Source organism: Zingiber officinale, chromosome 3A (genome assembly GCF_018446385.1).
Source record: "Zingiber officinale cultivar Zhangliang chromosome 3A, Zo_v1.1, whole genome shotgun sequence".
Taxonomy (NCBI): domain Eukaryota; kingdom Viridiplantae; phylum Streptophyta; class Magnoliopsida; order Zingiberales; family Zingiberaceae; genus Zingiber; species Zingiber officinale.
Genome location: NC_055990.1, coordinates 70,289,035 through 70,306,681, shown reverse-complemented (window position 1 = coordinate 70,306,681; position 17,647 = coordinate 70,289,035). Strand labels below are relative to the sequence as shown.

The 17,647-nt window shown below is 41.7% G+C and overlaps 1 protein-coding gene across 7 annotated transcripts; it reads left to right on the top strand.

Moving 5' to 3' along the window:
• The first annotated feature begins 4,482 nt into the window (after window positions 1–4,482).
• On the top strand, window positions 4,483–12,311 carry LOC122051977 (protein HAIKU1-like). Of its 7 annotated transcripts, none has more exons than XR_006131653.1 (2): window positions 4,483–5,862; window positions 12,252–12,311. XR_006131653.1 is itself a non-coding variant. In XM_042613345.1 (1 exon), exon 1 carries the CDS (start codon window positions 4,731–4,733, stop codon window positions 5,646–5,648), a length of 918 nt encoding a protein of 305 aa, XP_042469279.1. In that variant the 5' UTR covers window positions 4,483–4,730; the 3' UTR covers window positions 5,649–6,102. The 7 variants fall into 7 exon arrangements, 1 of the variants encoding a protein (XP_042469279.1); XR_006131654.1 differs by lacking the exon at window positions 12,252–12,311 and adding an exon at window positions 9,300–9,317; XR_006131652.1 differs by lacking the exon at window positions 12,252–12,311 and adding an exon at window positions 7,907–8,233.
• Window positions 12,312–17,647: the final 5,336 nt, after the last annotated feature.

Sequence of the window (17,647 nt, the reverse complement as noted above, 5' to 3'; positions counted from 1 at the left end):
TCCGCAGGTTGGGAAGATTTCCACTACCAATGAACCCAAGAGTTCATTGGTTATTATCCTTTGAATCCTACTCAAGTTAATATAACCTAGCCTTAAACTGCCAAAGATGTGATTGGTTCATTTCTGAAGGTTCCTTTCTCTTATTAAAGTTAGAAGATGTTTTATTAATTTCCATTTATTGTATCTTGGAAGTTATTGGATTTATAAATTACCAACCAACGTACCAGAACAGATATCTTTCCTATTTTCTTGATAACAACTTTGTTATCAAAATAGACACAATATCTATTCTTTAATAGTTTAAAAACTGAAATCAGGTTCTTTCTAAACTTAGTATGTAAAGATAATTTCTGAAAATCCATATTTTATTCCTATCAGAGGATAAACATCTCTCACTGCAATAGCTGCTACTTTTGCAGCAGTGCCCATGTAAACGGTATTTTCCCTTCATATAGTTGTCGGGTTTTCTGGAACCCCTGTAATGAATTACAGATATAATCAGTGGCTCCCGTATCTACACACCAGGTACCGGTAGATAACACAACTAATCATGTATCAACTAATGAATAAAATACACATATATTGTTCTCAGTTTTAAGAGGACAGTCTACCTTAATGTCCAAGTCCTATTTTCAATCATTATAATTGGGACTACTAAGTCTATTCTATAGTATAACAATTAGGGGATTGACAAACATTTTAAATTCTAAGGATCACAAAAAATTTGGTCAAGACCAACTGCTTAAAATCCCCGTGAATTTTGTATACCACATTAGTGTGGACGTATACAAATTCAGACTATTAAAAGGAGATTTTATCCATTAATTTTATTATCTCGTCAACCTAACTTTATGACTAATAAAATTAATAGTTGGTCTATCTTTGATCAAATATTTGGTCAAAACTTTGAATTTAAAATAATATTGATTCCTCAAAACAATATCATTTAAATTCACCAACACCTCAAACACCGTGAATTATGCATGTCACGTTAGTGTGGACGTATACAAATTCAAGCATTCGTAAGAGGAGGGGTTTACCCATTAATTATCTTGTCAACCTTAAATTACCTCTAACACCATGAATTTTGTATGCCACGTTAGTGTGGACGTATACAAATTCAATTGTTTGTAAGAGGAAGTATTACCCTTTTTATTTTGTCAACCTAACTTTATGACAAATAAAATTACCTCAAACACCATGAATTTTGTATGTCACGTTAGTGTGGACGTATACAAATTCAAACATTTGTAAGAGGGGGGTTTTACCTAGCTTTATGACAAATTAATAGTTGGTATTCCTTTAGTCATGTAAAACAATAGCAGTGACTCCGTTGGGGAGGATACTATTGAATGCGTCTAAGATTCAATGTTTACAAATATAAATGTTTACAAAAAGCTAGGCTTTTAGTATACACTCTAACACCTTATCCCTTCAGTTCGGGGTCCTTTGGGTGGTTGATGATTAGCCTGCGACCTTCGCTCAGTCGGCGCGACAGGCTCGGTCGGAGCCTCCTTCCTTCGGGCTGCCTGGGCCTCCTCCACATTGATATACTCGCTCGCCTTCTTCAGCATATGATCCTAATCGCGAGGTGGTTTCCGGATGAGCGAGCAGAAGAAGTCACCGTCGGTAAGCCCTTGGGTGAAGGCATGCATCATGGTTTCATAGGAGACCGTGGGGATGTCCATTGCAGCTTGGTTAAAGCGTTGAATATAGGCTCGAAGGGTCTCTCTCGACCCTTGCTTCAAAGAAAACAAACTGACACATGTCTTCTGATAACGTCAGCTATTAGCGAAGTGGTGGAGGAAGACTGTTCGGAAGTCCTTGAAGCTTTTGATCGATCCGTCCGACAACCTCCGGAACCAGTGTTGTGCCGAGCCGGATAACGTTGTGAGGAAGACCTTGCATTTGACTCCATCCGTGTATTGATGAAGAGTTGTTGCATTGTCGAACTTGCCCAAGTGGTTGTCCGGGTCCGTTGATCTATTATACTCCCCGATCGCCAGAGGAGCATAATGTCTGGGTAGCGGATCCTGCAAAATTACTTCAGAGAATTGGCGGTTGATCCACTTGGACGACAAATCAGCTCAGGGAGCTTTCCCCTTCCTTGCATCCTGAGCTGGAGCTTCATCTGACGAAGATCCTTAGTCTTGATAAGCTTGTGCAACTTCTGAGGGCGTCTAGAACAGAGCCCTATGGAACGGTATCGGGGCGGGCGGCGCTTCTGCCTGAGTGCCGGTCGGGCCTTTGTTTTGTCCCCATATGAAGAATTGCTCTGGCCGGTCCTCGTGCGCCGCTCGGCCTCCCGACGTCGAAGTCGCTTGCTGCACCATTCGTTCGGCTAATGCCTTTTGCTGCTGCTGCTCCACGATTTTTGCCGCCCGTGCCTGGATGAGCGCATCGAGCTCTTCTTGAGAGAGCATCACGGTGTGAGGTCTTCCAGCTTCCTCCATCTTCTACTAGAGTCGGATTCAGGTGTGTTCCCACAGACGGCGCCAATTTGATCCTGTCCGAGTGCTGAGTCGATGGTCGCTGGGGACGTGGCGCTCTCGTTGACTCCGCGTGGCCCCATGAGTGACGTAGATTTCCGGCGAGAACCTGCAAGCACAAAACTGAGGCGGGAAGGGGTTCCCGGCGGCGGCCCTCCGACGCTCAAGTCAGCTCCCGACGGCAAGAAATCGAAAGAGAATGACAAGAACTGTAGCTACAGTAATGAATAACGCATACCTCCGTTGGAGTCTCGGGGTCCTTATATAGGGCTCCCTGAAGGCGCGTGCATGCTTACCGAGACGTGCACGCTTCTCAAAGCATACCTATAATAAGTGTGTCAGAAAAGCGCGTCTGGTGCTATACCTCAATAGTATGAGCATATCCCTGACGTGACAGTGGAAACTTCCGTCGTACGATTCTCTGTCTGATCCGGCCGCCGACCATGCTGCCTGTCAGCGACGCTTGTCTCGAGGAAGAGAGTTACCTGCCCCTTTTGTCTTGTCCCAAGTCGGACGGAAGAACCGTTCAGCTGACTTCGCGGTCGGTCGAGCGGGACATCTGCTCAGCCAATCATACGGCGGCCCGGACACTACCCAGGCGAATGGGAGAACCTCGATGACCATGGTTCCCGCTCGACCGAGACGAAAACCGCTCAGCCCTCGTCCCCTGCTGTTAAGCCGTGCTAGTCACCCACCGGGCGTCGGGAGCTCAGACCCGAGCCGAGCCGATCTGAGGTGATGACCGTTGACTTTTACCTTGACTGTTGACTTTGACGTCACACGTGGCCTAAGACCCTCTACCGGCGCGGGGGCCCTATCTTACCGCCGGATCAATAACATTGCCCCAAGATTGTGATTATAACTTTGATTATGACAAAAAGTAATACTCCTTACTCTGTGCCCTCTAAAATGGTCCTAATATGATTATGTAGCAAAAGGCGATTCCCTCGCCCCTAGCGCCCCCGCCAATCCGTCTCTAGGCCAACACGGAGGAGGTAAATCACGGATGGCTACTAGTCATTAGTGTAAATGGCCAAGACATGGGAGAGGTTATGCTCGGTCACGCCGAGTTTCGACCCCAAGACCTCATGTGACAACACCCTATGTCTTAATCATCGCACCGCCCTGAGGAGACGTCCTAATATGATTATAACTCATATAGTGGTAAAAGGTGATAGATAATATTTACTCTATACGTTTCTCACAATTGATCCCTAGATTATATGAATAAAAGTAAATTATAAATTACTACTAATATGAGCAGTGGTTAATACATCAAAAGAGTAAGAACCTTACTACTAGTCAACCCAGATATAATTATAAGTTGTATTCTATAAAAAATAAATCATTATCTTAACCACCCTCACGAGTGTTCGCCACTGTTAAAAAAAGAATAAATCAGAAAATCAAATTTAACTATTATATGAGAGAGGTTAATGTTTTACTTAATTTTATAAATCTATGTAATAACAAACTCGGGGCTGGAGGTGTGATTATAACTCACATGTGGGAAAAAAACAAGTTGCAAACCCACAGTGATCACGCTGGCAATTTTAACCAAGTAGCAAGCTTTGTGGCAGTCAAGTTGCAAGATTTTACCGACAAAGAGAGAAAAGTTCTGGTAAAGGGAAAAAATTTATTTGTATTCTTAGATTATTTTTATGGAAAACATATCTCAATTCTTATTTAATTTAAAGTCGTCCATAGATTATTTTTATAATAAATAAATAGAATACATCTTTACTCTCATGCAATCTATTTTTTATGGCTTATAAATAAACAGAACATTTCCGATCCAGTCCAAATGGAGTAACGGAATCTGGAACGTGATTTTTCTTTTATTTTTTTTTAAATAAAATAAGATAAAATGGAAAATGCAATTAAATAATACATGTAAGTTATTTATTGTAATATGGAAATTAAATAATTAATAAACACACCTGTCCCCGCCACAGTCCAGCACGCTTCATTTCCCTTCGCTGAAGATTTGATACCCACGTCAAGTCAACGTACTCCCCACCCAGACCAAATTTTCTTCTCATCCCATAAATCCGTCGAGTCACACCTCTCTTCCTCCCCCTCCCCCTCCTTTTCCGTTGTTGTTCTCCGTCTCCAGATCTCTTCCTTCCTTCCTTTTTTCCTCTCTCATGCCTCATCCACCACCACCATCATCATCAATTTCAGCATCTTTCTCTCTTCCCAGATTAATTCAAGTAGTTTGATCTGATTGGGAGGACAGCGATGGATCACTCCAGACACAGCAACCAGCATCAGCAGCTGGGAGTCAACAAGCTGGGGAAGAACATCCGCAAGAGTCCTCTCCACCAACCCACTTACTATAACCACAGGCCTCATCCTACGCCGCCGCCGCCGCAGCCGCAGCCGCATCCGCACCACCAGCCTCAACAGCCGCAGCCGCAGGTCTACAACATCAGCAAGAACGACTTCCGCAGCATCGTGCAGCAACTCACCGGCACGCCCTCCCGCGACTCCACCCCTGTACCCGCCGCCCCACAGCCCCGCCCCTCCAGCACCCGCCTCCAGAAGATCCGCCCTCCGCCGCTCGCTCCTGTCGCTCGCCCCCCTCCACCTCCTCCTCCCCCGCCACTCGCGGCCCGCCCTCCTCCCTCTTTCGCCAATCCTAACCCTAATATCCATCACAATCACCCAGCTGCTTTCCCCCGCCCCTCCCCCTCCGCCGGCCCCAGCTGGGCGGAGTCCCCCGTCTCCGCCTACATGCGCTACCTCGAAAGCTCCCTCCTCAGCTCCGACACCTCCCACCACCCCCGCCCGCTGCTTCCCTCCCCAGGGCTGCTCCCTTCCCCGCGCCCTCCCTTCCCCTTCCCTTCCCCTTCCCCCGAAGGGCTCCATAATTCGGCCTCGCTTCCGCCCCTTACTCCGCCGTCCGCTTTCCCTTCTCTGACCGCGTTTTTGGATCTGCTCTCGCCCAGATCTCCTTACCCCCTGCTTTCGCCGGGGTTCCGCTACCCTACGCCGTTGACTCCCAACTTTGCCCTCTCGCCGTTGCCGCAACCAGGAATTTTGGGGGCCGGGCCGTCACCCGGGCTGCAGCCGCCACCTTCCCCCGGGCTCTGGTTCCCTCAATCGCCGTCAGGGTTCTTGCCCATACTGAGCCCTAGATGGAGGGATATGTTATAAATTAGTGATCGTTGTGCGAAGCCCAGAGTCTACTCCTGTGTCAAACCTTGCGATTTTTAACGTTCTCAAAATTGGTTTCATCGATTGGTCTGACCAAAATCCGAAGCACAACACTCAAGATGATGATGAAGACAACTGCTGGCTTACGGAATTCCTCTCGAGATATTGGTGGTATTGACTCGGGAGTTCAAGATCCAAGTGTGGCTGGCATTAGGTAGGTGAAGTGCAGTATATTTAAGTTTCTTGTTGTTACTATACACTTCTCTTGCAAAATATTGGTGGGTATTTGATTTTGATGACTAGTATACTGCTTTCATTCAAATGAAATGATGTATCTTTGAATCGACTGGTCCAGGAGAGATCCCCAAATTAATACCTTGTCAACATGATAACTATCCCCAATTCATTTCCTAACATGTCTGGAGTGTATGTATTGCATACAGGTTAACTTTCATTCGACTGCATCGCAACTATTTTGCAGAAATCGATTTCTATTAAGAAAGACTAGCGTGCTTCCTTTAGTTAGTAGAAATGTCAATTACTGCACCACTTACATTCTTCAGCTTGTTGCTTGTAGCTCTGTTCTTTAAGTTGTTGACTGAAGTAGTAAATCCTTAGCTTAAGCACTCTTTCAGATGTTTTTGCAATGCAAATAGGTGTTGAGTGTCTTATTTTCTAAGTCATAAAATGTAACTCGGATCTTTCATCTTTGCCAAATTCCATAATAAAAGTGATGGATGAGGGGCTAAGTTTTTTTGTTAGTAGTATACACTTTTATGCAAAATATTCTATTTGATTCTGATACTAATTTCCTGAATTTATTTTGAAACTTTGCCTCTCAGAATGTATATATTGCATGAAAGTTAACTGCATTCCAACTATTTTTCCAAACAAAATTTCTTTTAAGAAAGAGTAGTATGCTTCTTTGTTTAGTAGAAATGTCATTTATCTTTGCCTCCGACACTCATTAGTTTGTTACCTGTAACTTTTCTGTTCTTCAAGTAGTTGACTGAAGTAGTAAATCCTAAGATTAAATACTTGGCCAGATGCTTTTGAAATGCCAATATCTTGTGAGTGTCTGTTAGGACCACACGGCCATGTATGGTACACGGCCCGATGCTCTTTCTCCCTTCAATTACTTCCAAGCTTGCTCAAGGACACTTAATCTTCACCAATTTCGACTCCTGTGTACAGAAAATGCACAAAAAGCAGATCTCCGAACCAAAAGAGTAAATATGCTAAAAGGAAAGCTGGAAGTATAAAAATGCATAGATCAAGCATGCTCAAAGTATGTAAATGTGCGTAAAAACATGCATAAAAGAGTATATAATCTACGCACATCAGTGTCATATTAGTAAGTGATGTATGTGAACTTTTTTTAGTAAATCAGTTAGATAATGGCTAAGTAGAGTGATGGATGAAAAGATTATGTTTAGTGGATTTAATGATCAATCTTGACACTTGTAAGTTGGTGACTTTTCTGGCTATTAGATACTTAACATGCAAGTTGAAGAAAATTCATAATTTGCAGTAAATGCTACAACGGTTAAGTGTGAAATCATCTGATATAGCATTGTCTTAGTTTGCCAGCTTGTTCATTCTTCTTGTTTAGCTATTCTCCATCATCCATTTTCCCCTTTTGGGCCAACAAATACATTAGCTTGCCAAAGACTATGCTAATAGATCTCAACATTGCTAACTTGATTCAGTTAATACTTAGATGCGCCTCTTCATGTGGCAATCATGGCCCAAATTATGCTTGATGGATATGTTAAAAGATATATGGTTGGAATATATTATATATCTTTCCCTTGTCATCATCCCCAACTAAAGAATATCTATCTAGTTCTATCAACTTCAGAATATGCAATTATACTGAAGAATCTTCAACTCCATTTTTGTGGGTGTTGGATAAGTTATTTTCCTAATGCTTCAGCCTCACACAATAATTCATGAATCTGGTGAAGTTACAAGCTCTATAAGAAACAGGAGTGGGCCATTTACAAGCTTAGTTCATTTTGAAGTTCAAATACTTCGATATATTATACATCTGAATTTTTTGTTGTAATTACTCGTATGGTATTTATATAGAAAAGAATTCGGTTGATTTGCTATCAATGTATAATTTACATTGTAGGTCCAACATCTCGATGAAGTGTAGATAACATTATTTAGCAAAAAGACGTAGTGTTTCTACTACTACATGCATTCAGTATGCTTTACAATCTCACCTTCAGTGTACTTAATCTGGATGGCAGATGGTATTCATTGTCTGTTTGCTGGAGAGAAGAATTATCAGTTATGATATATTTTAATGCTGAGAAAATGGTCCAGAAACTAGTGTTTGTTTATCAAATGCCTTCTTACCCACCTTTACCATTTTTTTTTCTTTTCTCTATTAATGCCCGATAAACATTTTCATAATGATTTATGCTTTTGACTGGTGGTGTGTAACCTGGCCGTCATCTTCTTTCCTTGAAGTGATTGCACAGCTTGAAGGAATGAGTTTTTGTTGTATTTACTAATTTTCTCTTGGTAGCTCCCTTTTACCGTATTATTAAGCATATGCAAAATTACAAATAAACTTTTGCTTCTTTTGTATTTATTAATGAACCCAACTATCTGATAGTATTCTCTTTGCTAATTTGGATATGTTGTAAAGTTTAACTTAGTACAAATATATTCAATCCTACCTCTCTTAATGATTAGTTGTAGATTTGTTGTCATTAGAACTAACAAAAGAGCTTTTTAGATTGTATTTTCTTTTTAATGAAATAATAATTTATCTCTATATGGATTATCCTCTTTAGAAAATGCAAGTTCGAGACTAAATGCATTGCAATTTGGTTATCATAGTAGGATTTTATTCCTACTAGGATTTTAATTTTGATCCTTTTATTTATTATCTTAAGTGTTTTATCGCATCTCATGGGGACATAAAAAAAACAATGCTATCTAGTTAGTGACTTCCTTTGTCTTAATACTAATTGCCATATAATTCATAGGAGGGCCTACAAGTTCACACTAAACCTCTTTGAACATATCTAGTAGGTACTTGCATATCAGATATGGATACCTTCTTCTAAGCGATAAAACTCATATATAAGAGTGCTTAGGTTATCCATCTAGTCTAGAAGTCCACATAAATAATAAAAAGAATATGTTTTCCAAATTGTAAAATGAGGTTAGTCATGTTTTATTATATAAATGAATTGAATTCCAAACTAAGTTCTTAAATATTTGAGCAAAAAGTGATATCATTTATTTCAAGTGGTTCAGTATTATTAATTTCATCATAAGATATAAGTAGGTAACTAATATGAGATATTTTGTCCTAGTATAGTGGTCTTTTACATAAAAGAGGTTAAGAATTGATCTCAAGATTTATTGGAGTAAATACTCATATTTCTAACTATATTAATCTGTCGGAACCTAAGTTCTCAAACATTATTAGTTTGAATTGTTGGACGTGTGCTAGGACCTATCGATAAGTAATCCACTGATAACTTCTTTCGGAATCGTCAGAAGAGGAGATCGAGTATAAAAAAATAAAAACAAGTGTAACACATTATTTTTTTCTTTTATTATACTTTTTCATTTACAATAACTAAGTACAGAATTTTAAACTTCATTACCTAATACTCTTTGTAGACGGCTGGCTCGAACTCGGTGTTGGACGACTACTTAGTTGGGTGTAACAAAGTTATAGCAAGGTAGCAGTAGGAAGTTGAAGCAGTCAAAATCCTAATCGGACGCATTGAAGCTTGTTGATGATCTGAAAGTCTTGGTTGAGATGATCTTTTATAAGGCGTGGAAGGTGCATTGAAGGCACTTTTTATAAGCAAAATCTTATTCGGCAAAGAGTTGCTTCTTATCGTCAACAAAGTTGATTTTATCTGTTGGAAAGCGTCTTCCAAGCTTTCGAAGGCTCCTTCGATGAACAATATTCAAGGTGCCTTTCGTCGCCTAGAAGGTACCTCGGGTACTGATCATCCGAAGTCTTTTATGCTTCCTTTGCCCTATAAAATGTGTTAGTCAAATATAAAAATATTTAATTTGTAAAACAAGAATAGCACAATAATAATATGATTAATTTATAATTTAGACCCTGTCTTCTAGATCAGGATCTAATTAGGGTCTCAATTTAGGTTTCAGAAATAAACTTAAATTGGAACGACGTCTACTATCCTTTCGACCGTGACCCGTCTTTACTTAGTCACTCTCCTCCAATGACTTATCTTCATTTACCAAGTGTCGAGTTAACTGCTCGACGTCCAATCTGACCCATTATGTTTTCCTGCTGAAATCGCACATGCAGACTTCCTCCCGTTAGGAATCAAACATCCCAACTTCCTGTCAGAATTTCACATATGGATTTCGTCAATCAGGAGTCACACATCCCGACTTGACATCTTGCTTGGTGTCAAGTTATCTTGACCCGTCAAGTTAGTTAACCCTACACACTCGGTAACAAGGTTAGATTAACAACACACTAGTTATCTGAGTTTAGCAGAATTTGCATACAACAACAGCTATCAGGCCACTATCGGCATGGCACCTTACGAGGCTCTCTACGGGCGGAGGTGTAGATCTCCAATCTGCTGATATGAGAGTGGTGAACAGAAAGAACTAGAACTTCAGACAGATCTAGTAGCAGACACCACAACAGCTATACAGCAGATCCGCCAGAGGATAGAGATAGCTCAGAGCCGCCAGAAAAGCTATGCTGATACACGGCGCAGACCCCTAGAATTCTCAGTTGGGGATACAGTATTCCTCAGAGTAGCTCCCATGAAGGGAGTAATGCGTTTTGGGAAGAAGGGCAAGCTAAGTCCCAGATATGTGGGACCGTACCTTATCACTAGAAGAGTTGGCAAGGTAGCATATGAGCTAGAGCTACCACAGGAGATGCCAGCCATCCATAATATATTTCATGTCTCTATGCTGAAGAAGCATATCCCAGATGTCACCCAGGTGATTGAACCCCAGTCGGTACCAGTCCGCGAAGACCTCAGCTATAATAGTCGACCTATTCAGATAATAGACCGAGCAGTTAAGAAATTACGAAACAAGGAGGTACCATTAGTACAAGTCATTTGGCAAAGTCACACAGCAGAAGAGGAAACTTGGGAGACAGAAGCCAGTATCAGACAGAAGTACCCAGAGTTATTCTAAGTTCGAGGATGAACTTTTTATAAGGTATGGGGGATTGTAACGCCCGAAAATTCACAAAATAATTATTAGAAGTATCCTAGTATTTTTCTGGAATTTTAGGATATTTTTACAGAATTTTTAGAGTAGCGAAAGTAGCAAAAATAAATAGAAAACGAAAATAGCCTACGCGGGAATTGAACCCGAGATCTATTGGGTCCTACGACTTATAGCGGACTCTAGTAACCAAGTGAACCCAGCAGGGCCGTGCTGAAAGGAAAGGGGAACAATTATACTTATATTTGAGTTGGGCCGAATTACCCACTTAATACAAATAGGGAATTTAAGTGAGGAATTGTGATTTTCTTAAACAAGAAAACCTTTCCCTCACCCTAGCCACGCCGCCCTCTCTCTTTCTCCCTCACCTCTCGGCGCCAACCTCAAGAAGGCTAGGGTTCCGTCCCAAGAGTGACAAGAACACCTTCCGGTGACAATTCCAGTACGAGGACGTTCCTCTTCGCAAGGAGAACGTGTAGACGCAAGGAGAACGTCGAGAAGATCGTCTCCACCGGATAATTAGCGACTAGATTCGTAAGAAAACTAGCACAGGAGGTAAGAAACCCCTCACCTGCAGTATAAGTAGCTTTCGTATGAATTTTATGCTTCAGTTAGTAGTATGTAGATTTTCGGCACAAAGGATGCGAATTAGCGCATACCAAGTGTTCGATTAAGTTATTAGCACGGTTAAAATGTAACTTAAGCATTTTACTAACTTAGCTAAATGCAATAGAAGCATTCATTCAGTATGTTGAGCTTTAGTACAGCTTATATGGGACTACGGTCCAATGGGTGGGCTCCCATAGTCGCCTCTAGGTTCAGATAACCTAGCTCTAGGTTCGATAACCTAGAAATAGCAATATAAGAAGAACTCAGCTATAATCAGTATTTTATTTTAGCAATGGCACTGTACTGGATTAAATATCCATTGGGTTGGGCTCCCATAGTCGTCCTTAGGTTCAGCTAACCTAGTAACCCTACTCAATTCGGGACTTGCAAACCCGGGTCTAGTTAGGGATGCGCGCATAGCACGTACAGTTGCCGGGCCCAAACAGCTTCATGATTATTATTTTAATCTATTTATGAAAATAGTTTTCAAAACTTCATAAATAGTTATGTGAATTCAGTACAGCTTTAGCATTAGTCTAGAATTAACTCAGTTCAGTTTTTGTATCAGTTCAGTGTTCTATTGATACAATATGATAGTTTATGTTAGCACTTATTGCCATGACTAGTTTGTTTGTATGTCATGCTATGCTCTTACATGTTCAGTATTCATATGTTTCAAATAGCATGTTTTAAAAACATAAATTGTATCGTATGCATGTTTTAGTGAGGTATATGGTTTCTTACTAAGCTCTCAAGCTTACAGATACTATTTTCCTTATACTGTAGATAAAGGTAAAGGGAAGATGGACTAGCGGAGGCTGGAGGTCAATGCAATGATGAAGATGTGTGTGGATAGAACCTGGAATAAAGACCTTGGAAGAACTAGAACATTTAAGAACTTGGTGTTTCTTATTATGTTACTCTTTGCTTATTTAGTTATCTAAATGCATGAAATTATAGAAAATCTGCTTAGATTGTTAGTGACCATGTTTCGGATGCTAGTCGTTTGCTACTAGTCGTTTGCTAGTAGAACAAAGGATCTACTCCATGGTACTAAGATAGAGATCCAAAGAAATAAAGATCACAAGCATTAAAATCCCTAATTGAAGAGAAGAGAAGAGAAGAGAAATGCTTATCCAATGACGTTGAGTGATCTTGGGATCCAATCTTGAGCTTCCGGAGTTGATGCTGAGATGGTGATGGCCTCGGAACGTCGGATGAAGGTCGGAGAAGGCGAGGATTGGCACCAAGATGGGTCTCCCCAAAGGGAAAGCCTTCCTCCCCAATAAAGGGGAAGAAAACCCACTTTTATAGAGCAGGGCACGGGCACCGCATGACCCGTGGCACGATTGTGTGGCTTCCACACGACCTCCTTCTTCTTGGTCTCGACCAGGGTAACATGGTCGTGTGGGTTCACATGGTCATGTTCAGCTTTGGCTCTGGATGGGCTACACGGCCGTGTGGATTCACACGGCTGTTCTCTTCTTCTCTTCTGCTTAGCCACACGGCCATGTGGGTCACACAGCCGAGGTCTTCTTGCTCTCTAGAAATATTGCATGACCATATAGATCCACATGACCATGCTCTGGTTGTTGCTAGTGGGGTGACACGGTCGTGTGGGTTCACATGTGCTTTGCTCCTTCTCTGGTGAAGTCACACGACCGTGTGGCTTCACACGACCAAGGTCATCCTTCTCCTTGCTCCTTCGACACGATCATGTAGGATCACATGGTCAGTGTCATTTGCCTTCGTTTGTTGTCCAGATCGACTACGAATGTCATTTTCTCTTCGAATTTGACTCCTGTTAACAGAAAAATGCACAAATAGCAAATCTCCAAACAAAGAAGAGTAATTATACTGAAAGTAAGACAATGGGTATAAAAATATATAGATAAAACATGCGTAAAGTATGTAAATGTACGTCAAAACATGCATAAAAGTATATATAATCTAATCACATCACTAGCACAATCCAAGAGACTCATATTCAAGATCAATTAGCTGGCCCATCTTTAAATGTTGAAGAGAAATATCATCAAAGGTTGGTGATAGAATAATTTAATGATCTTGTAAGCTTAGTGAGACCATAAGTTTCTTAGAAATTTAAAAATATAAAATAAAAGATATAATATTGGTAGGATATTTTAGTACCATGAAAATAAAGATAAGTTCAAGGTGCTTGCATGTAAAATGTAAAAAGATAGTATAGATGTGCAACGGACTACTATTGATTTCACACACGAATATTAAAAATGATGTTCTAAACCCTGTTGATTATGTAGGTTACTAGGTGTTGACTGTTGGTGCAACCTTAGGTCAAGGTTGACCTGGTTGACCCGACTCGAGGTGACTTGACTCGAGTTGTATTTTGATGTTTGACTTGGGAAGATTGTCGGTGCAACCTTAGGTCAAGGTTGACCTAGTTGAGTTGCATGTCGATGTTAGACGAGAAGAGAGTTGTATTCTTGATGTTTGACAAGAATAGGTGTTTGGGAGATTGTAGGTGCAACCTTAGGTCAAGGTTGACCTGGTTGACCTGATTCGCGAAAAGTCCAAGTATGGAGACTTGGCACTGGGAAAGTCCAAGTACGGAGACTTGGCACGGGGAAAAGTCCAAGCAGGTAGCTTGGCACGCGGAAAGTCCAAGTATGGAGACTTGGCACAGGGAAAGTCCTAACTGGGATGTTAGGCAGTGTGGAAAGTCCTGGTGAGTGAAGCCAGGCAGTGGGAAAGTCCTAACTGGGATGTTAGGCAGTTGGAAAGTCCTGGTGAGTGAAGCCAGGCAGTGAGAAAGTCCTAACTGGGATGTTAGGCAGTGTGAAAACCCTAATGAGTGAAGCTAGGTGAAAGTCCTGGTGAGTGAAGCCAGGCAGTGAGAAAGTCCTAACTGAGATGTTAGGCAGTGTGAAAACCCTAGTGAGTGAAGCTAGGTGAAAGTCCTGGTGAGTGAAGCCGGGCAAGGGAAAATCCAGATGGATCAAGGATGATCGGACATCTGGTGTTGAGAAGGTCAAGTAGGTCAAGGGAGTGACCGGATACTTGACACGAAGAGAAAAGTCCAAGTGGGTCAAAGGGATTGACCGGACACTTGGTGAGGAGTCTTAGCAGGTCAAGGGAGTGACCGGATGCTAAGCATGATGTACCAACAGGTCAAGGTTGACCGGATGTTGGTTTGGGAGACTTGAGACTTGGTTTAGGCAAAAACCAAGCTCTGGATCGGTCTGCAGACCGATCGATATGTTGTATCCGATCGGCCCGTGACCAATCGATAACAAACAAAAGGTTGGGCTTCTTGATCGGTCCGGGACCGATCAGGATGGAGCCTGATCGGTCCCGGGACCGATCGAGATAAATGGATCGGTCCGGATCGATCGATTCCACGAGAGTTGGGCAACTCTCAGGAAGCCTTCGATCGGTCCGGGGACCGATCGACAGCCCTGATCGGTCCCCACGACCGATCGTAGTAGCTTGCATCGATCACCGATCGGTCACGTCTAACCGTTGCGTAGCAACCGCTAGTTTCTTCATCTTCTTCGCGGTATAAAGGGGTCGCGTTATTTCTTCTTTCTTCTAGAACTTCTTCTTTCAAGCTTCGCTTCAACCGAGCTTTGATTGAGCTCGCCTCAAGCTTCGCGTGAGCTTCTTCCTTCGGCTGGGTTGTGAAGTTGTTGCTTCACCTCCAGTCGACAAGAAAGCAAGCAATTGGTAGAGTGCTATTGTATTCATATTGTATTGCTTTTCTTACTGTTCTTGTACTCTTTGTTTGTTGTTGCAAACGTTTGTGGCGAGGTTTCTCCACCCACAAGGAGTATATTGTATTAGCCGGTTCTCCGGGGGCTTCATCCACCGACGGATTGACTGGACTCGTCCACCTTACGGACACGCCGAGGAGTAGGAGCCCTAATCTCCGAACCTCGTTACATCCTTGTGTTAAGGTTTGGTTTTCTTCTCTTTCGTTTCTTTGTATTTTCCGCTGCGCTAACACGTTTTGTAGAAAGAAACGACGATTTGGGGTCGGCTATTCACACCCCCCTCTCTAGCCTCCGTACGAAGGATCCTAACAAGTGGTATCAGAGCGAGGTTGCTCTTCGACGGATTCACACCCGTGGGAGCACAAGCTAGAGATGGATCAATTCGGAGAAGACATCACCATTCCACCCTTCTACAACGACAACTTCGCATATTGGAAGGTAAGGATGATGTATTTTCTTAGGACTAATATGTGGAGCTGGTTTTGTGTACAAGAAGGGTTTACTCCTCCAATGGATAAAGAAGGAGAGCCTCTAGAGAAGAACAAGTGGACGAAGGAACAAGTCCACCAATCCACGATCAACAATGAGGTAACTAAAACAATTGAATTTTCATTACCTACTAATGTTTTGTGTAAGATAGGTAAATACAACAATGCCAAGGAGTTGTGGAATAACTTGGCCAAGTACCATGAGGAGAGCTCCACTTCAAGCCATGAAGAGGAGCCTAGTGAGCCAAGTAGCTCACATCATGGAGGGAGCGAATTGGGAGTTGAGGGCTACTCAACATCCAAGGAAGAAGAGGAGGAGTGTTCCTCTTGTTCAAGTTCGGAGCAAGAAGAAGAAGTTCCCACCTCCGGAAGGGTTGAAGAAGAAAGCGCATCTCCATCCACAACCCTAGGTAACTCAAACACTGTGATTTCAAGCAAATTACACATAATGTGTTTTGAGTGTAGGAAACATGGACATTACAAGAGCAAATGTCCAAAGAAGGTTAGGAAGACTCCACCGGCACCAAAGGTCAAGGAAGCCGGAGTCCCAACACGCAAAGGCAAGAAGCACGTGGTGTGCTTTCAATGCAAGCAACGGGGACACTATAGGAGCCAATGTCCGAAGGGGAGGAAACCTCACAAGGACAAGGGATGCACATCGATAGGGGGAGCTAAGGCAAACCCTAAGGTATCTTTTAAGGCTCATTCGTGCAATTCTAGTATGATACATGCTAGTAATTTTATTGCATTAGTCAATAATGATAAGCATGTTAACACTAGAAATCAATACATGTGCTTAGGTGCTAAACATGTCAACCTAGATAGGGATACTACTAGGAATGCTAATCCTAGGATTAACACTTCTAAGGTTAAGGAAAACCTAGGTAGAAACCCCAAATCAACTAGACACATGCCTAGGAATGCCTTAAAGAACAATGACAAATTAAAACTTGAGGTATTAGAGAAGGAGAATCAAGTCTTGAGGTCAAGACTTGATACTTTGGAAAAGACTCTTAAGAACTTGGAGAAGTCATCTCTAGGGTTTAAGGGTCAAAAACCAATGTCCAAGGACAAGAAAGGTTTGGGTCACAAACCTAAGTCCCAAGTGGTCAAGCCCACTTATCATAATGTTCCATTCGATTATGGAACAAAATCTAGGGCTAGGAAGATCATCACCAAGGTCACAAGGGGAGTCACCCCTAGAGTTGATCTTGATGAGTCCCAAATGACCAAGGCTTTAAAGCCTAAGAGGGTCATTAGGAGGGTTGCTAGGGAAGTTATCCCTAGTGAATATTTAGTGAACCCAATGAGCTCTAATAGGTATTGGGTTCCTAGGAGCATCTTCTCTACCTCATAAATGGGTTAGAGAGTGTCAACTCCGATTAGAAGGGTAGTTAACCCAACTTTGAGGAAATTGACACTCAAGGAGCATTTTCAAGGTTTTGAGAACTTTTGAAAATGAAATGGAATTATCATTTACTCCTTTGAAGAGTTAAATGTGCCTAAAGATTGAAAATTTCATTTTTAATATCAATTAGCACAATTTGGGAAAATCTAGAGAACTCTCGAGGAAAAATGAAACATGCCAAGTTTTGAGTATAAATTTGATCTTTAAGTGGCATGAATTAATCTAGAGTTCAAGAAGTGTCAAAATTAGGATTTTGGCATTTTGGGGAAATCTAGGATTAAATTTGAAGTTAGCCAAGTGGTTAAGGATACTTAGATAGGTAATCTAGGTATATTTATTTATGCTAAATCTTGCCATGATTGTTTGCCCCCACATGTCATGACATCATGTTTAGTTTCATTATCATTTGAAATGTCATGATAATGCTTAGGCTAGTTTTTATGTCATGTTTATTTAAGTTTCAAACTTTACGTCATGACATCATGACATTGGCACATGTTTTCATTTATGATACCATTTTATGCCATGTCGTCA